The sequence below is a fragment of the Pagrus pagrus genome (assembly GCF_965226575.1).
Source record: "Pagrus pagrus genome assembly, chromosome: 17".
Taxonomy (NCBI): domain Eukaryota; kingdom Metazoa; phylum Chordata; class Actinopteri; order Spariformes; family Sparidae; genus Pagrus; species Pagrus pagrus.
The window spans coordinates 17,682,120-17,703,731 of record NC_140201.1 but is presented as its reverse complement, the minus strand read 5'-3'; the positions used below and the strand labels follow the sequence as shown (position 1 = coordinate 17,703,731).

Below are 21,612 nucleotides of genomic sequence, written 5' to 3'. Positions count from 1 at the left end.
CTCTGTCCTTGATATATTACTGTATTTGGAAGTGCAGGAAAGGACCAAGATAGGTGACCTTTGTCACTAAAACGATAATGAACACTTGGTTAAGGTTGTAAAACGGTTGCAGTTTGGTTAAGTTTAGGCACCAAAACCACATTTAGTTCAGGAAAACATCATGCTACGCTGGTTACGTGAGTTAAGTTAGTGAAAGCAGAGTGTGTGTCTTTGGAACAACAGGCCTTCAGTGTGAGGGACATTTTTTTTTCAGAATAATGGGATGTTAAACAGACTATTGGGGTTTTGGAATAATGGGCTATCACAACAATGGCGAGGCTCCATACTGAAGCTGTTCAGGTAGAATTTCTGTTGGTGTGAAAGCTTTGTACCTTTAATTTTGCTCTACACTCGCAAACAAAGCTTGCAAAGGCTCTGATTCTAGTATTTTGGGTCATTGGCATTACACAATAACAAAACAAAATGTATCGAGGAGCACTGGCGATTAGACACTTAATCAGGCAGTTTGTATAGGCAGGGAAATGAAACAGAAACAGCAGTGTTATCTTATTGGAACACAATAATACTGAGTCAGAAGCGAGGCAAATGGGATTCTTAACATAACTCGTAATGGTGAAAGCCTCTTCTTTGTTACAGTCAGCCAACTCCAGATGATTTGTGTGACAACAGCACACTCAGAAATGTGGCTGCTATTGGTCTCAGAACAAAGCTGGAATCAATTTAATAAGCAAACTAACAAATACCCCTCCTCCGTGTCAGATTTCTTTTATTTTTTTACTTTTCCGTCTCTGTTTCTTTTCTTGAGTCTCTGGTGTTCTTCCAGCAGCATCTACAGCCGCCACAGAAATAAACACGCCGAAGACAGGAAGATTTAAATAAAGGATATCTGAAGGAATTTGAAATGCGAGGTTGAGAAAAAAGAGGATAGGTGTTGAGTGGGTTGAGCGAGCTAAATGGAGCAGGAAGGAGCGAGGCGACTGAGTGTAAATGTACAGGAATACACAAATGTATATGCACTCCTCCTCATATGAAAGTGCATTTTTATCCTTCTTTTTTTAGGTTCACAGGTAAAGAATTTAACTGCATTGATATCTGGTTTATTTCTGCATGTGACAATAAAGCCTTCAAATGCTTTGGATCCACACACACCCAAACATGAGGTACAAATTGGGAGGGAGAGAGTTGAAGCCTTTTCGCTGGGACGCTCACCAAAAACACACTCAAACAGACACACACCCACGCCTGGTTTCCTTTAATCTAACTCTCCCGGTGCGCTGCATCTCATCAGAGGCGCGTGTTTCTCTGCGAGCCGCGTCCCCTCCGTGCAGACTCACAGTGTACCGGGACCTGCTCTGCTGGCTCTGTTTTCACAGTCATGGATAAACCTGCTCAGGAGATAAGACCGTGTTGAGCGGAGGAGTGACTCACCCATTAAACCTGGGAAACCATTTGTGTGAGTGTCTGCGTGTGTGTGTGTGTTTCTCCTCACTGTTGCTAATAATAGCAGGCAATACATGGAACACAGACAGAACCTAAATGCCATCCCCAACACTCGCCTGTTACAAAACCCAGAATAATGAGACAATGACACAGTGGGAGCCAGGGCTCAGCCTAGGCAGTGGGAATCGAACGACATGAAGGAAACTGAGATACATTATGGAGGAAAAACATACAGTGTGATTGTAAGAATGCATGAATATAGTATCAAAGATTAAGATCTAAATCTGGAAGCACACCTTATGCAACTACACCAGTGTTGTGAACATTAATACAGAGATAAAAGATTTATCCAACTTAACTACAGATAATCTATATAATCCCTTTAACCTTGACACCTTTATTCAGACAGATAGCATGTACAGAAAGACGTCAGCTCAGGACTACAGATGCGGCACCATATCACGCTATGAAAAGTGAAACTTTTGAGATGTTAACGTTAAATAAATCTGACGAGTTACGACTCTTTAAAGTTACACGTCGTTGTTTGACAACGCCGGAGGGCGCAATTAAATGTCATTCATTAACACTCAGAACTGTCTGAGGTCTCAGCTGCCGTCTGAAAATGTTGACAGGGCTGCAGTCATAAAAAAAAAAAATAATAAAAAAAAATGTCCTTGTCCTACTTTCAGGCGTCTAAAATGAGTGCATGTGAAGATGTTAAAATAATTGACACATGTATGCAGAAGCAGGGCCGCAGATTTCAATCATCAATCTACCGATTATTCGGGCGATTAATCGAGTCTGCGATTCTTCATCATTCAATTATTTTTGCTTTATTTAAGAGCAATAGTAAAATACAAAAGAGAAAATAAGACTCTTAACTGAACAACTAATTGGTTTCCTTTTTTAAAAAATCATCATTTTTACATCTTAACTTACAAGAACATCTGTCTCTGCAGTGCACGCTAAAACAGTTAGAGACTCTGTGTGCAGTGATAGCTTGTTTTCTTGTGCTGTTACCTGGCTGTGCTGGGAAAGCTTGTGTGTCTCAAAGACCTTGGGAGCTATGCTGGTGGGAGTTTTATTCCAGAGAGGATTAACGAGTTTGTTTTCACTTCATCTTTAAAACAAATATTGATAATGTATTGTCACACCACTAATCATGACTACTGTAAAAAGATTGATCTTTCAAGAGTAATCAAGCCAAAGCTCTGAAAGTTCAACCACCTGAGGGAAGATAACAGCTGCATTTTGAAAACAGTGATTATTCTTTACAAATAGAGGACACACCTTACAGTCTACGAATGGTGCTGGAAATGAAGTTGTTGTGAAAATTACATGCAATTCTTGCTTGAAAGCATCTCCGAAAACACCTCCTCGCTTGCGTAAGAGTTTTACCAGAATAGATTCTACTGATAGTTGTAAATTGACTGGATCCAATTCACAAAATGGAGCACGGCTAGAACATACCCTGCAGAAACTCTGACACAATAACAACACCATAACCAAATTACCACCTAATAACGCTTTAATGTTGAGCCGCTGACATATTCGCTCACTGTCTCGGTTCACTTTGTCTTTTTTTGTCTCCAATAGCCTCCTCATCACTTTGTATATTCCTATTGAAGCATCCCTTATAAATCTCATTATCGAATTTATTACTTAATTATTTAATTTAACAGAAACAGACAGAAGACTGGTGATATCATCTTAAAAGTCATAAAAAGGATGCAATACATTTAGGATAACTGGGGATACAGAATGAAGGCATTTCATGGATTTTGGGGAGGACATTGCAAGCTGAATTTATCCAGGTTCTTCTTCCTTTTTTGCATCCTGAGTCCAAATGACTTCCCTCACACATTCCCTCTTCTCTGGGGACCAGTTGAACCCGTGCCTTATCAGCTATTAGGTGGCCAACCGAGCGAAGCAGGGGGCCGGGCACCTGGACTCTCCCCATCAGCCAGTCGATGCATGTGTCACTCGGAACATAGAGCGGTGACAGCTGACCGGACTGGGCCGTTAATGATTGCCAGGAAGGAACACAAAGAGGACCCTAATCGAACTTGGCCAAGCGAGGGGGAATGTTTGCCCGTTCATCCGTCTGTGTGACCTTCGGTCAGTGTGACTGTCTGTGTGGGTCACCCATCTAATTACATGCACACATTTTTTGCCTCTAGCTGGTATGAATTATAATGCAGGGGCAACAACAGATTAGGGTAGCTCATTTCAGCCTCGCTGGGTCATTGAGTTAACAACCTTTGTTTGTTGCGAGGAAACAGCCGATTCCTGGTAGAAGAGTGACATAATCTTGTTGTTGAGTGGATTTTACGTAAAGGAATTTACGTAACATACCTGGATCTGGATTCTGTTTACACCCCAGTCAGTTTCTTGGGTCTACTTGAGGTTTTTTCAAGCAGGTGTGCACCAATCCCACTTTTTCTCCCCTTATACCTACATTTATAGCATCTGCCAATAGTAAGTAGAGATAAAACCAGTGCTATTTACTATATTGAGCTAGTTTTTGTAATGTTAGCTTACCTCAAATTGCAGTGTAAACACTTCCACTTTCAAGTAAAGGTTTGTCACTGCTTCACCATGAAATGCACCTATTGTGAGGACATTCAGGGTAGAATGAGCATCAGCAGTATCAGAATTAGCTCACCACAGCACATGAGCAGAGTCGAACAGAATAATTAAAGTATTTTAATGTGGATCGGTCACATTTGTCCCGTACACAGTCCAGCCAAATAGGTATCAGGAGCCATCTGTTTAGTTATTGCTCATACTCAAGCTCAGGCAGTCAAGAGGTTTGTTTTGGAAATGCATCTCGAAACCTGTTGTAGCCAACACAGCAAGAAAACTCCAATGCAGGAGCTGAGCTGTGGGAAGGAGCGCTGTGGTGTGGATGGAAGAGTGAGGAGCGGTGCCCGATACTGGGATTTTTTGTTCCAGGCGCGATGTGTTCCTCTGGCAGCTGAGAACATCTAAATTTAGACACACCCCTCGTCTCCCCTTCCTCTTCTCTACATCCTCAGCCCCTCCTAGCCTCCTCATCCACTTTCCCCTCCATTGTGCGCTCCTCATCACCACGAACACAGAGACATGAAAGCCCCTGTGGTGAAAATATCGACAGCTCTGTCTGCGTCAGACAAGTGTCAGCTGTGCATGATTGCGCCGAGCTCTTTGTGTGTGTGTGTGTGTGTGTGTGTGTGTGTGTGTGTGTGTGTGTGTGTGTGTGTGTGTGTGTGTGCAGAAACAGCCATCTCCTGATGGGTACTAAAAACAGGTAATGATACGATGATGAGACATTGATGCAGGATTTAGGTGTGTGTTCCTGTGTGCACTGCCCATTTGCCATATGGTGACCATGTCAGAGCTGGCATGAGAACACGTATGAAGTAAACCACCATCCCTCCGCATTTCCTCTCCTTCTTCTCACTTATCGTTCAGCGCTGGCCCATCACCTCACAGCAGAGAGTGAGAGAGAAATGTAAACCTGCCTGGTCTTTTAATATTTACTTAATACAACCACGGTCCGATGAAGAGGTGTTATCAAAGGACTGAAGTTGTGTGAGTGCAGATCACTGAGGGACAGAGGATGGATACCATTTGCTACATCATTGTGTGTCATTAGAGTAATGAATATTTGAACATCTGAGAACTAGACTTGGGTGTCAAATGCTGGCCAAATTCTGTCTTTTCCATGAAGTAGAAACATTTTCAAGCTTCGAAAATTGGCGTTGAGTGCTTCATCAGATCCTAAGACTTGTTAACTATTCTTAATTTCTGATCTCAATCATCATAACTTTGCTAATTTTGGAGTATTAAAATGTTTGTCAGTCCAAAACCTAAAGATATTCATATACGCAATATTTTTTCCGTTTAATTAATAGTTTAATAGCTCTGTATTCCAACAGTAATCACTGTTATTGAGTGTTTGGTCAGTTACCCATGTCTCTTCCTCCTCTTGCTCATTCAGGCAAAGACAAAAGACATTTTCTGATATTCACGTTATCCAATCAGGACCAAGAACTGGTCCTGTCTGCTCTTGAATATGCAGAGAGCAGGATCATCATGTTTGCTGCTATGTCTGGCTGATATGACATGATATGATATGATACGATATGATATAAAGCAGAAAAAAAGCCCAAAAATTCTGCATTTTTGCATTAAAAATTACAAACTGCATCAATTAATCGATTACCAAAATAGTCCACTAATCATTGCAGCTCTATTCTGATTATGATTTGTATGGCTCTATACTTATTTGTTCTTTTTGGGATGTTTGACTTGGACTAATAATGTGATCTGCCAAGTTCTCGAAGCCGAACACACAACGTTTGAACACACAAAGATCTTCAGTTTAATATCTCAGAAGACAATAAAACAGCAAATATTGACATTTGAAAAGCTGGAGCCAGTGTTTTTTTACATTATTGCTTAGAACAACTAAAATGGTTAATCAGTTTAATTACATTTTCACAGAAAGACATTTTTCCAAAGACCTCAAAACAAAAAGGTATGATTTTGACAGTTGTACAGACACTCGGGTATGCTATGATTAACGGAGCAGAAAGCAACCACGCTCAGCTCTTGTAATAAGACTCGGCGCTCTCACCGAATAACACGCACATACTGTACGACCACAAAGTGAGCAGGCAAAAGTAACATGCAGACCCTGTTCTCACAAGGCTACAGTTCAGTGTACTGGAAGCAGAGACAGAGTGTTCTGGGAAGATGTGGGGACGACGAATGACGCATTTGTTATCGACAGACAGAAGAATGAGAAAAAAGAATTGAAGTGCATTGAAAGAGTTGCATCCCCTGCCCCTCCTGGCCCAGCCTCTCAGCCTTTACAAAGCCTCCGAGCGGGACACGTTGTTCCTGCTTCCCACCAGGAGCGAGTGCGTTTGTATCTGACGCTGAGGCGCACAGTGAGAAATGCTTTTGTTGCCGTTTCACAATATCTGTAATTATACCCCACAGGACACTTACAAGAACGTAGTGTCGCTATCATTACCATACAGCCACCATGCATACGAGCTGTCAGACCCACTTTGGAGTTCAGCACACAATGATGCTCACAATAATATTAAAGGCTTTTTAAAAAGGGCTCATTACAATGATAATACGACAAAAGGTAAAGCCAGTGAGAGCTTGTTGAATAAGATATTATAGGTATTAGAACTGAGGCAGTGCGCCACCAAATACCCTTTGGAGTGGATTATGCTAATGTTATTGTGCACACTCAAACAATCACTCTTGTTAGATCAGTGTTTCGCTTCCCTCGAACTGTTTAACTGCATCAGGAAAGCATTTAATCATTATAAAGGCACGTGGAATATTTTGGAAATGTTAAAGACAAGCCAGGAGGGTAAAGGTGATTTAATGTCCCACCTATTAAAAATTCAGTACTCACTCAGGGAGAGGATTATGATTTGGATCTTTAAATCTACACCAAAATTTAAAGTCCCCCTCCAGTCAGAAATATCTTTTCCTTCTTCGTGCTATAGTTGAATTTATAAGCTACACTGTGTAGAATGATGTATGTGCAGAGTTTGACGCCAGAAGGCAGTTTTCACATTCATTGCTCAAAGTGTAAATTTTCGCTGTGCCTGATGAAAATCTGATTTTAAGAGGCGGGCCTCCGAGCATGATTTGTCCCATCGCATATAGTTTGGAGGCCAATCCAGGGCCAGTATTAGGATACACAAGTGTAATGTGGAAACCTGACGTGCACATAGCCTGAACTGGACTTTACAGTGAAGTAGGAGACATCTTGTGTCCAGCAGTTAAACTTAAACTATCTATCTATCTTGTGAAATGAAACATATTTGCATGTTCATATGTTGTGGAATTTTGAATGATAGTGAAAGAATCAGTGCCCTTAAATAAAGAGATTTCTATCCCTACACTTAGGGAAAATAGACAAAATAGAAAGAATGTAAAACAGATGTGGATGTAAAAAAAGACAAGTGAAAGTAAAACTGTGAAGCTGATAATTGGAAGAATAGAAAAAGTGAAGAAATCTTAAGATTAAATTGCACTGAACGAGCTGAAATGGTGCAAATGGTGGAAAAATGACACAAAAGAAAAACATCTTGAGATAGAGAGTCGGGGGAGAAAACTGCACTTCACTTGCACTTAATCTAAAAAAGTTTACATCCAACAGAAGCCTTTCAAACTTGAAACTGACCTTGCTGGTTGAGCTGCTGTGTGCTCTTGCTCCACTGCGACAACCCCACGATGGCCACCATCTTGGCGCCCAGACTGGAGCGCCGCTTCTTGTTGCCAGCCAGTGACGTGGAGTCCGGGCCCCCGCTGCCGGGACTCTTCTCCAGGCTGTACATTGCCCCCGAGATGCTGGAGGAGCGCACCACGTTCCGGGCCGCCGCGCTAAGCCCGCTAAGGCCGCTCATCCCGCCCGGGCTGGGCACCTCCACAGAGCTGCTGAGCATCATGGTCCCGCTGGACTGGAGGGCCGGAAAGTTGGAGCTGGGCTGAGAGAGGAAGACGGAAGAGGGCGAAAAAGAGACGGTAAGGTGAAGGTGGAAGTAGAGAGGAGAGGTTGAACAGCTCAAATAAAAGGACGTGTCAATGAGCGGCGTGTCTGATGAAATACAGAATAATAGCTTGTCTTACAGCTGCAGCAGCTCCCCGAGGCTGAAGGACACTGAGTTGAAATCTCAACCACAGTTTGGTTTTCAATTATTGCCCTTATTGCAGAGGCAGCAGAAACGACTTCCTGCCCCATAAAAGACAAAATAAAAAGTGAAAAGCTCGGAAAAGTCGCTCTGATCCCCAGTAGTTTTGCAAACTGAGAAAACAAAGAACACAAAGGTCAGCAGACGAGGACAGTGCAGATGGCAGCAGACTGTTCAAGTGAGTTAAAAAGTATCTCCAGGAACACACACACACACACACACACAAACACACACACACAAATGTCAAGGCTGGCCTGCTGTTGAGGGGTGACCCTGTCAGCTGGTATTTGTCTCGTGTGTTTTTTTGGATTCCCATTCTGTGTCTGACCTTAAACCGTGACAGATGATGAACTCTGCAGCTCAAGTCATCACTGGTTGGGTGAACCCTGGGAGGATAACCGTGTGTGTGTGCACGCACTCTCATCGTACTTCAATAAACTTTGTAATATCTAGCTGATGCATGCACCACTCTTTGCCTGCAGAGGTACAACTCTCACTACAGCCTTGTTGTTGTAGTAGGAAAAGCACAGGCGTCACCGATACCAATAGTGGGCCAGCATGAAAAATACCTGAAACCAGACAGTTTAAATAGTGGACGGAGCTTGCAGGCCTAAAATGTTAAGTCGAAACTGCCTTAAACCTGCGTTCCAATTAATGGCCAGCCGGTGGTGACTTGACTGGTTTCAAAAAGAAGTCTGATTCAATGTAAGCTTATGAGAAAATGACCCTACTTCTCACTTGATTTATTACCTCAAAAAACAGTTTCTGAATTAGTTTCTGGTCTTGAAAGTGCCACTTTCAAGCCTTCATCAACAGGACAGGACTGTTTCAGGACACTGCTGTCATTTTAGACCATAAAAGTTTATTGTTATTCTGTAAAATATCCCAACTTCATTATGTATCATTGTCCCCACGTTTGAGGGATCACTGCAAAAGAAATTTGAGTATAAGAGCCGATATATCCATAACTCGCTAATGTTGGTATCTGTCCCAAAAACTGCATATCGGTCAGGCTCTGGATATCTTCCCCAGCTCCACTCTCTCATACAAATATCACACTTCTGGCTCCAAAGAACCAAGACAGTGACAGCCAGAATGGCAAACTTGAGGCTTCAATACAGAAATCACAAACCAATGGGTGACGTCACAGAATCATTTATACCTGTGCTTCCCCAAATGTGACATGTCAAACATTCAGCGTCTCTCCGTTCCTTTCCTTCTCTCCTTTCCTTTCTCCTAACTTCAGAGCGATTATTCCGAAGCTAAAACGACAGCCCGTGGGCACATGAAATATGTAGATGCACTGTGGCCAACACCTCGATTTCACACTCCTTTATTAATATTTCTCTTTCTTCACTTCTCCGCTCCCATATAACTTCTCTTTCCACCTGCTCTCTCACTTAATCATTACGACCCCTGCTGTTATTTCTTTTTTGTTACGCAGAAAGTACAGCAATGCGGTCTTTTGCTGTCTCAGAACCCATTTAATACTCGCCTTGTGAACTTCAGCTGGAGTTCAGCTCAGGTGGTTCACACGCTCCAACACAAGGCAGGGCTTCAGACTAACTGTTCAATCTGGCTACACGGGTGCGCCTTTTTCATTGAGGTGCACACAATTAGACATTTTAATAAAATTTCTTAGCGCATTATGTAAATGATTGTTACAGGAATAAAAGTGCACATACATGTTTTGAATCACATGCAACAAGAAATTGCAACAACTTCAAAAGTATTTTCAGCTTATTACTAACATGAGCATGAAAATGGCAAACACATCATATGCTTTTATTAGGCAGGTATAATGTGTGTAAGCATGGTCATATTTGCTAGGTAGCATTAGCATGAGTACGGCTGAGGCTGATGTGAATCCCATTAGTTCTGCAGGTATGTGACCATTAACCAAAGTATTGGAAAATTCCATCGTTGACCCGATGATAGCACCATAAGGAAAGTTATGGGATCCATAAAGATATTATAAGAGGAACATAAATGTTTGTACCAAATTTATGGGAATTTTTTAGACGTTTCACTCAAAGGATCACCAGAAACAGCAGTCTTCAGCATCTGTACATTGAATGCAGATCCATCCAATAGTTGGACGAATAAAATGCTCCAGGGACCAAAGCGGCAGATCCAAGCAAGAGACCACCCAAGGTAAGTTTTCTAGCGTGACTAAAAGTCATCAGTTTTACATTCTCCATGACTGGTCGCATGCAGGGAATGATGCACAAATGCTTTATGCAACTTAAACTCTCACTCCCATGACTGGAAATCATAAATAATACATACACAGTACAGTGAATTTGCCCTTATTACGTCTTGGAATCGAGGACTCCAATGTAAACGTCCTGGGCTTCAGATGTCTCTGTAAATCATCATCATCGCCCCACTTTGTCACACCACTACAGTCATGATGCTTACAGCCTGAAAAATGCTGCTGACAGGCACTTTTTGCAGGGAGGTATTTAGTATAACCACAATAACCAAAGTGGGCGCTATTAGGGAACAATGAACTGACGTAGCAAAGGGCAAATTTTGGCATTTTGTAATGAAACTCCTAATAATAGCCCACTAGGAGGAGGTGGAAGACCGCATGCTTTGTGAAGATCTACTGCAGTGACATTTCTTATGACTGGAAAAGGGTAAAGAAAGGGGGAGTAAGGGGAGTTAGTGGCTTAAAATCTAAAATGCAGGTGTGCGTTTAAGCCTTATTTCCTTCCCCCATCTTTTTCTCCCTCCTTCACCTCCTTCCTTTTCTATTCCGGCCCATGCGCACTTCTCTCCGACTCTCTGGGGGGCTTCTGTATACTTTGAGCACACAGCGAGCGGAGCAGGAGAAAATGAGCATAGGGGAGGGATGCTGAGAGACCATGAGCAGAATAAGTCTGTCTCTTTCAGAGAGTCATGAAGACAGAGAAGAAGAAGAAGTGAGGGAAGACGAAGGACAGGGAGAGAAACGTGGGAGGAGAGGACGCCTCAAAATGAATGGACAAGGAGAAAAACACGGCGGGAAGCCGGGGCCTGATCTGTGAGGAAATAATGGAGTGAAAGCCAGAGAGGGAGGAGGAATATGACACTGATGGTGACAATGACTGAGACATGCATCCATTCCTCCTTTCCTCTTAATGATGAGATCTCCAGTCTCTCTATCTCTCTGTGTATGGTGTGTGTGTGTGTGTGTGTGTGTGTGTGTGTGTGTGTGTGTGTGGGTGAACTTCAGTACTGTATATATTGTACTGTAGGCCTGTATATGTTTGCCCAGAGTACATTTACACTGACAAGTGACACTGGTGACTGTGTTGGTATCATAAAGTATATACTGTATGGAAGTTTCACAACTTATTTGTGAGACTAACATGCTGAGATTCATTCAGTTAAAGGAATAAGTCAACATTTAGAGAAATATACATAGCAATACCGTGAGATAAGCTCAAGGTTAGCTTAGCTTCGCATTTGAGAATACTGTTCTGTAAGCCATTTTGGGGGCACCGAAGCTCCGATGAGAATTACTTGCACATATTCGAAGCTTCATGAGTCGTTTTGCCTCGATGCAGCCCAAGCCCCCAGGAATAGCACAACAGTGCAATTACAACAGCACGTGATGCACATCAGCCGCAAAAGACTTCTTCCCATAAGCTTACATTGTGAAAGAAGCGGCTGTAAAACGGTGAATACATTTTTTTTAATGTGCCAACCCCCCGCCTAATGACTCACTTCACCGTCATAACTTGATCCATTTGGGCTGATAACACTTGTAAAGTCTAGAGGAGCTGCATGAGTAAAGGTTTTTTATTCCCCCATTTACCAAGAGCCAATACCCTGGCTCTAAACCTGAGCATTAAAGGTGCTGGCAATTTTCTTAACCTTAAGACTCTTTGCAGTGTTTTTTCCCAAAACATGTTAAGAAAAAAACAATTGGTTACCCATCATTCACAAAACACTCATAACCAATATTTTTGTAATGGCCATTTTTAATTTTTAAATCATGTATGTTGTTACAGTAGACAAAATGTTGACTCATGGTCGACTTACTTGCTTGTTCTGGAGGTTCTCGCCTTACAATAAGACAGACCAGTGTGGTACAGGCAAAAGCTCTGAAACAATGAGAAAGCAGCTCTGTTTTTCCAACAATAGCCTATTTAGCTTTTTGGGTATAAAGTTCTGAATTTATCTATGCGGTATCTATTTTTGGGGTAGCAGAGTCAGTTGAGAAAAATATGTAAAATACAACTGCAAATGCAACGGCCTCATTATTACGAAGCTGTCATGTGGTTACTTTGTGTCCTTTTGTCGTCGAAGCAGAACATTTCTCAGTTTTTAAAGAGTTTCTGATTTTGTGAACTCCGTAGCATATAAGTGAACCACAGAAAATATTAATATTTTATTTAAAGCGGGACAAGAAGCAGCCTTGTGATATCAAGAAGAAATAAAGACACAGTTTCAGCACGTCATATTTATGCTGTTCATAAATAATGTATGATTTCAACGAAAGAAAAAAACGCACCTGATTTGAGGAGTCTTTCAATCTCTAATATCAGCAGTTGAAGATGCCACCATGTACATGTCCCGGCAGTGTTTTCTGCTGGACCTAAAGGTACAACCGGAGCCCATCTATCTTCATGTTGAGGCCAGACAGCTCCCCTGCCATATGTCTCTGTGCTCTCTTAACTTCTCATCTCAGAGCTCATTTATTTCTCCTCCCGTCAGCAAATCGACACCCTCCACCCAGCCCCGGCGGCTGAAAGCCCCTCCCCCACACCCTGAGACCTCAGGTGTTCAGTTTTGTAACCATTAAAACTACGCAGACTCAAAATGTAATAAAACGTGTGAAGTTCTGAGCTTTAGACGATTTCTCAAACACTTCGCAGATCCTTGTTGGTAGACACCAAGATTTCCCAGATCGAGTCTTCCCTGGTTTAAAAACTGTCTGGATGTAAAAGACTGTCTGCTTTCAGTGTAAGTTGATGCAGAGAAAACAAGAGTTAACACATGATCTCTCCTTTCAGTTTCTCCCATAAACACAAATGCCACAACCTTGTAATTAGATACGGCTGAGTAATCCATTAATGGTCTCTTTAAAGTCGCTCTCTCGTATGAAGACCACACTCGCTGCTAATGCTGGTCAGTTAATTAGCCTTCAGTTTAGCTGCAAAGTAGATGGTAAAGATACACTTCAGGTCAAAGTGTCTAAAAAACATATTAAGCCAAGCTAACTACAAAACAAATAAAAACAGTAAAATAAATCTGTGTTATTGTCTTATTTAACTTGTTGTTTTCACTTATCTTACTTACTTTTTGCTTGAACTGTTGCGTGCTACTTTCTCTAATTGAGTGTTTTCTTGTGTTTGCTGTTCGAGTCTCTTTTCATGTGTTTTTGCCAAGTGTTTTTTTGGCAGCTACAACTCAATTTTCCCAAGTGGGACAGTAGCTGAGCTGAATCACAGCTAAATTAACATGGGAGAAAAACATATATATCAGCAATGTGCTGTAATGAATAAGCAGTCAAATGTCCTCAGGCATTTAAATTATTTAAAAAATCAGCATCTTTATGCTATTTACTGAGAGCTATACTGACTCTTAAGTGGCCATGTGTGGTTATTTGAATGCCAGCTGCCAGTGTTTACCACAAGGAGCCTTTGCCTCACTTTAATTAAAACATGTAAACATAAAAACATGATACAGTATTTTTAATTAAAGCGATAGTTGGGGTCTTTTGATGTGGGGTTGTATGAGGTATTACCTACAGTAGATGACTGTCAGTCAGTATTCAATATAAAGCGTACATTTATATATTTTTATTTAGTTTGTCCCTTATTTACGTACCTAAAATACATCTTGCTGTCGGTCCTGTTTAGCAGCACAATGCTCTGCTTCCCTGAGCTGACGGTCATCTACACGTGTTGTGTACATACACTTGAGTGAAAAACATCAAGAATTAAAAGAAATACTCGACGAACACTCACACCGGTAGTGCAGAAGGACAGGCAGGAGCTGTAATTCACTTCCTGTTGAGGCAACCATGGAAACTTCCCAGGTTATGATACGGTGTGTGTCGGCCTGGCGCCTGCTGCCATTGTGTTTGGCCCGGCGTCGTGTTTGTGTGTGTGGTGTGTGTGCGGCTGATGTATCTCTCTGATCACAAGGGGTCTCTTAAGGCGAGAAAACAGAAGGTTGGTTTTGCAGCCATTCATACACACACACAGATACACACAGACACACACACACAGAGTAGGAGTGCCAGGCTTGTGGGACGACTGTGAGCCAAATGGATCACACACAAAATCACACACAGAGAAACCCAGCATAGTGCACACACACATATGCTCCACTGATTGTGCGTGCCAGAGTGTGGCAGAAGAAAGAGCCCAATGACGAGGGGCACTGACACTGATGGGTCTTGGCTGGCGGACCTGAAGTAACATCCAAGTCTTCTGTAAAACACTCAGCTCTGACACAGATTTGATTTCTTCAGTAGCACATTGACCGAGAGACTACAGTGTATCAGAAACAAATTGTCCAGATACAGTCACAGCACCATTAAATATTCACAAATTTCCCATTTCACACTTTGCAAAGCAATAATATGCCTGGTGCACACACACACACACACACACGTCAATTGAATACTAACAGCCATGAAATGAACAGAAAAAGGAGCTCATGAAGCGCTTACGCCTCGCCTCTCCCATTGGCCCAATCAAATTTTTATCCAATAAAATCTTTAATGAGGTGAGTCATTGAGTCACTCGCTCTGCATCACCTTGTGACAGCAGACATAAATTCGATCCGTCACACCATGTTTTCGCGCAGATTGGCTGAATCATGTTGAATCAGCCGTGGCAGGGGAGCAAAGGTTTACATTTTGTCTATCAGAGCAACAATTAAGGGGTAAAACTAGCCTGTCTGACGTTGTCTAACATTTTTTATGGAACGTTGAATCAAAGCAAACAGCACACATCTGTGACCGGTGATAACAGCACGCACACAGATGGATAAGCCATCATGTTTTCTAAGCATTCAGCACATGACAACTCTATTTTCAGAAAAGCATGATCTGTATTTTTTTAATTTCTTTTTTGAAGCCCATATGTCATTAAAAAAGAACTGATTATAGGACAAGAAAAACAAAATTCACCTTTTTTCTTTGTAAACACCAAACAGTATTTCCAAGAGAACTTTATAACAACTACTCGTTGTGTTTAGCTGTATCCACTCAGCAAAGATGGAGCGCAAAAACCTTGGCTAACACGTTAGCATGCTAGTTCTATAACATGATGTCCTTACGGTAATGTGCCAGTAAACTATTGTTATGTTATTGCTGGTCAACTTTTTAAGAACATCTTTTCTCAATTAAAATATTTTACAATGCTAATATTCGCTTGCTAGACTTTTTATAGAATGGCGTGTGGCTTAAATGTAAAATTAGCAGGCTTATTTGTTCACCTTATGCTAATATACACATTTGTCTGCAGTTAACATGCTCACTTTACATCAGCTTGGTGTTAATTGACATGAATAAATATTTTAACGAGCTAACATTTGTTATCAAGCTAGACAAATTAGCTTTTTTTTTTCAACTTGGGTCATATTTTCATAGTTTCACATATCATTACTGCTGGTTATGAAAATATGGAAGACAGCAAAATTTCTCCAACGATGTAAAAACATGAGTGGTCGGATGATAAGACAACAAGCTAACAATTTAATCCGAACTACTTTATATGGTGGTACTGTAAAACCACCATACTGCACATAATTAGCAATAAGTGAACTGAGCGTATGCAGATTACCCACTTGTGTGCTAGTTCATGAAGCAGTAAACAAACACATTTGGGAGGTAGATGGTTACCGGTTCATAACACTAGCAATTACATGAAAATACTTCTGGCATTAAGCCACATCAATAATCATCAAATCATGGTGAAGTATCATTTCAATCGTTCACTCACTCATCCCCTGCTTCCCCCACATTCCCCGCTAATCCCTCCACAGCTGAGTTAGCAATACAATGTTTTCATCTCAGCGGTGAATCAAATACCTTGTCCAGGAGCCAGCTGCCTTTTAGAGGAGTGAGACCTCTCTCATATCATCACTTATCAACCCCATAGCAGTTACACCAGCTCACAGGGTGTCTCTCTACACATCATTATGGGGAATCTGGTGTCAAAATGACACAGACTGAACAAATTGCCTTTAATTGTTCAATTAGGTTTCCTGAAAATGCAAAAAAGTTGTTTGGGAGAAGAAAGCCTGTTTCCCTTGTTGCACTCAAAAGGTTGACCTTAAATCTCGTCTTGCTCTCATCTCTCAATGCACCGTCACAAGACGGATAGCAAAGTTCCTCCGTCAGCAGCAGGGGGACGGACAGCTAACAGAAAATAGAAAAATAAAGAGCCTTAGTGGCTGGGCTGGAAGGAAAGTGGGTTAAGAGGGGCGTGATGGATGAGACCGGGAGCTTTCCTGACTCATGGCCTGCTTTCTCTGGTGACTAATGTGGTCAGTGACATCTCTCTCGCTGCCCCTCAGCCGCCCCCCTCCCATCTCTCCGTCCCACCTGGGATTGTGGTAGCCAGCCCGGGGCAGAGTAGCACACAGGATCTCACTCCCGCTTACCAAGTCTGGATCACACAGTCCCAGCTTAGACAGCATGGGTGGTGGGGCTGAGGTGGGGGGGTACAACAGGCCTTTGGGGTCAACCAAAGCGTGCCTCCCTGTCTTATTTACTGCTAAACCTCTGGAAGGGACGTGTGCACTGGAACGTGGTCAGGTCCTGCGGGAGGACAAGATAAGAGCTGTATATTTATCTCTCAGCCCGCTTATGTTTTTAAGACTTCTATCACAGGCTTTTAATCCATTTGTCTCCCATCTTCCTTTTATATGTGACCTCATTTTTAAGGGTTGCTTGAAGGTTTGAGTGTTTGGCTGATCTGTCAGGCTGATAGTGGTCTTTTTCTACAAGCGGGTGTTATCTAGTCCTGTTTCCATTAATATGATACATTTCAAGGCTTTAAAAGTTTTACTTAATTCATATTTTTGTCTTGATTATTAAAAAATCTGTTAAATGCAATTAAATGTACATAATGTTCTTAAGTAATTCAATGTATATTGGGTGCACCTCAATGAAAAAGTCAGGCGCACCAGTGCAACCAGTATAAAATGTTCATCTGGAGCCCTGTCAAAAGTCTTCTTAGTATTGTTTTAATCTGCATAAATTCAGTATGATTACATTGGTTATGAATGATTATGACCTACATAATTACCTACACCAAGGTGGTTATGTTTTTGCCCGTCTGGTTGTTATCATGTTGGTTTGTCGGCAAGATTACACAAAAACTACTAAACAAATTTTCACGAAACTTTGGTGGAGGATGGGTCTCAGCCCAGAATAGACCCCATTAACTTTTGGTGCAGATCCAGATAAAAGGACGGATTCAGGAATTTTGAATAATGCATGAATGTTGATGTAAAAAATAAGCCGTATTTAGGTGGCTGGTATCTGTGAGTTAGTGACTTGGCGGAGGTATGCGCTCTATTGGGTGCCATTCTAGTTTTAATGTTTGATTGTATGTTAGTTTTACAGTAATGTGCATGAACTTTTTTTATTTATTCATCAGGACAGCTCATTGTCTGGTACGTTGTTTTTTTGTGTGTTTTGTATAAATATGGCACAAGTCAATAAATAATTAATTCAAAAAACAAAACAAATGTGGTAATTCAAACACACTGCCCCTTTTTTATATTGGTATATTTATTTTGTAGGAGGTAGTACAGAAGACTTTTGTCTCCTAGACTGGTGTTATATTAGTAACCCAGTAACTCACATGCATGCGATAGAGGTCACCTCTGCCATTGCAGCAGCCTCAAACATGTATCAGGTGTTCGGGGGAATTGATTTTTTTCTGAGGTCTGTTGTTGCGGAGTCCCAGTATAGATTGGAAAAACTACATTGATATTCGACTGCATGATTAGTTCATACTTTTTTTCACGAAAACTATGACTTCAAAAATATAGGTCAAAACCCACATCTATATCTGTTGAGTGTGAGTATGCAAAATAACCTCATATGTGCCTCATTAGCGAGTCCAGAATGGAGCGGGAGGTGAGGCGCGATACTGACCGACCATTCATTGGCAGCCAATCACAGCTGCCCTCTTTGATGATACGTAACAGTTGGCCAGGGGATTGTGCCTTACAGAGGGTTGTCTACAAGTGTGTGGCCACATAAGATGCAACAACACACTCACACTGAAGCCTGCTCATTACAATGATAAGTGTCTGCTCTGCCCCTTGGTTGTTTTCATTTTATTTTCATTTCAAAGAAGAGCAGGACCAGCAGCTGCCAGCTACAGATCTGAAGTGTGGTCAGATGTGTCAGGGCGTGTGTGTGTCTCTGTGTTTGTGCGTGCTGCACTATACTTTGCCTTGCCCTTTCTAGCTATAAATGTTGAGAAGTGTGTGTGAGTGAGTGTGTGTGCGTGCGTGTGAGCAGAGACTCTTTGATGGAGGATGATACAGTGGATATAACAGTCAGGCTGGCCTTTTGAATAGCCAGTTTATCCCGCACTATCTGATGCAACTCTCTCTACTACTCAAACACACACACTCATAGACACTCACACACACGTAGGGCTGCAGCTAACGATAACGTTCATTGTTGGTTAATCTGCCGAGTATTTTCTCCACTAATCGATCAGTTGTTTGGGCTATAACATGTGGGGAAATGGTGAAAAATGGCGATCAGCGGATATATTCACGTTTAACGGTGCAATATGTGAGAAATTGAGTTTAAATCATTCAAAAAGTAACAATATCAACAGAATGTGAAAAAATAAACAGTTTTGACATCTTAGCTAAGACGTCACTGTAGTGTTGCAGCGACATCTACTGACGTTAGCATGCTAGCCGCTAGCCCTGGCCTGTCCTTTTTTTATAATAGCCTATCACTTCAAGCTCCCAATCCTGACTGCTCGCTGCATGACTGACTGAGCTAACTAGCTAGCAGCACCTACAGCTAGCAGCAGTTAGCGGTTGCTTGATGTCATGCTGCGCTCCATTTGTATGAATTTGAGAGGATGCCAATTCTTACATATTGCACCTTTAAGAAGCTGTAATCAGAGAATTCTGCCTTTTTTCTTTCTTTAGATAATCGCTGAAAACCAGTAATTGATTATCAAAATGGTTGGCGATTAATTGAATAATCGACATGATTGATTAATTGTTGCAGCTCTGCACACATAGTATATCATGTTGTCCAATACGGGCCAGCATTAGGTTTTCTTTTGGACATTGTAATGCAGAAAATATGCTTGGGTACAAATGTTACTATAATTACTAAAGTCAGAGTGAAGTTTCCTCTTTCAGTGCACTGGTATTATTTAATAAACAATAAAGTTTATCGTTGAGCTGTAAAATAACCTGTCTCTGGTGTTCGATAACCACATTTACACACCACATTAATTTACATTTACTTAATGCGTGTATATAGGTGGATATATATCAATATTGGAATTTTTAGTTCCCACCAAAAATCAAGTATTGCTCAGGCTCTGAATATATTTCACCTTGGTGAACATTTCACAAAGACAGGGTTTGTTCCCTCAGAATTTGTGAGTGTGTCTCAAATCTGTTTGACAGCCACACCCATCCAAATGTGACACAAATACATCATAGAATACTTCACAGACAGTCATGTGAGCTGTTTGAGGACAGAAAATTGGACGACAGCCTCTTTTTCTCTTCGCTTTTGGACTAATAAAGAATGCAGAATTTGTGGAAAAATCTTTCTGGATTAAAATGTTGGAGTTAAATGGAGCTATAGAAACACGGCTTTCCACAGCAGAGTGAGTTGAATCTCCTTCCAGCTTTTACTGTCTCAATTCTGTCTCAATGGATTACTCAGAGGATCAAGTGTGAGTCAGGCGCGGATTTCAAGAGTTAAGCGCGAGGATAATTATTCTTTTCCCTTTAAAAGCGGCCAAGGAGGGCCCCGCTCCTTCAGTTAATGTACTCACTTCACACTCTGACAATTACACATGTCAGAAACATCAAACAGCTTTCAGCCTGCTCTTTGAAAAATTTTAAAGAAAGACTCTGGGGCCCCGTCACGTGTCTCTGCCCCATCCACAGGTGGGGAACACAGTTTGAGCTCAGATCTGTGTGGCCATCTGATATAATCTCACACCTCAGCGTGCACTTGGCCTGACCTGAGAGCTGGCAGAGGACGGGGCATCTGAAAATATGCTTATTCTCTCCCCGTCACCCCCTTCCCCGCTCCCTTCCTGGCGCTTGAATGCGCTCACAAACACAATCGGAAAAAAAGAGGTAGCAGTGCACGTCTGACCTATCCTGAGGCTCCTGTGCACGTTTGACCCCACGAAACCCTGTCAGGGCACAGCAAAGTCGACCTCTGACATCTGCTCAGTGGATACAAAATTAGTTTCTCAGTTCTTCAGCAACAATCACGCAAACACCTCATACATTTGAGTTATCGGTGCTGAAAAAAAAATAAAAGAAGAGTATTTAGGTCACCTTACAATCACTCCCCTACAGTCCTGATGTGCATTATCTTCTCAATATCATCTCATATGATCATATTAATCCCTTCTGACAGTTAATGAGATTGGCTGAAGTAGCAGAGGGCATGAAACTGTCAGCTGTGAGCACATCTTGGGCATTGCTGGGCTTCTATTGCAACGAAGGTGAGAGCAGAAAAAGAAGAGAAGCAAGTGTTCATCATCTCATCCAGTGCACCTCCACAGCAGGCCTATACATTATAACAATAAAGACACATTCAGCTGACAGCGCCCAGTTTGAGCTGATCAGCGCTGGATCATCCTCTCTGCCATTAATTGCATTATTCAGTCTCATCAGCCCGTTGGCGCTATCATCGCTGCCCTGTGCGGGAATTGAGCCCCGCAATTAAATAAATAAATAAATAAATAAAAATTTTAAAAAAGGCAAATCAAGAGGCACTTACCACTTACAGCAAGGAGCGGCGAAGGCAAGGTGCGGGCTCGGAAGTTGTCAAATGATGGTTTGCTTCTGTCGTATCTGTAAGAATGTCATCGTTTTGGGTTGTATTTTTGCGGTGCTGGTGTGCAGACGGCGGTGTGCAGGACGCTCTCTTCTCCGCTCTGTGCTGCTGATCACACGGCATCCAAGGCGCGGTGAGAGGCGCGCTGCTGTGGAGGGGAGAGGAGGGGAGGAGAGGAGGGGAGGAGAGGGGAGGAGAGGGGAGATTAGGCCTGGTTGCTCTCAGCGGCGTGGCCAACAGCGACCACGTGTGGCCATGTGGAGGATAAACACTGTACATCAGTCCTGTATGAGACGTCCTCGGGTTAAAGGTCCAGTGTGGAGGATTTGGGGGGACCTGACAGAAATATATTATTCATAATTATGTTTTCATTTGTGTTAAATTGCCTGAAAATGCTTTTACGTAACCTCAGAGTGAGCCATCTAGACGAAG

At 42.0% G+C, this 21,612-nt stretch overlaps 1 protein-coding gene across 2 annotated transcripts in view; it reads right to left on the bottom strand.

Moving 5' to 3' along the window:
* rims3 (regulating synaptic membrane exocytosis 3) overlaps positions 1-21,322 on the bottom strand; it is a 41,993-nt gene extending 20,671 nt beyond the window's left edge. The window contains exons 1-2 of one of the 2 annotated variants that reach the window (XM_084378884.1): positions 21,124-21,322; positions 7,640-7,943 (exon numbers count right to left, since the gene is read on the bottom strand). In XM_084378884.1, the coding sequence (XP_084235010.1) occupies positions 7,640-7,904 (265 nt within the window). In that variant the 5' untranslated portion in view covers positions 7,905-7,943; positions 21,124-21,322. The remainder of the gene's footprint in view (positions 1-7,639; positions 7,944-21,123) is intronic. The other variant, XM_084378885.1, reaches the window with a different exon arrangement.
* Positions 21,323-21,612: the final 290 nt, after the last annotated feature.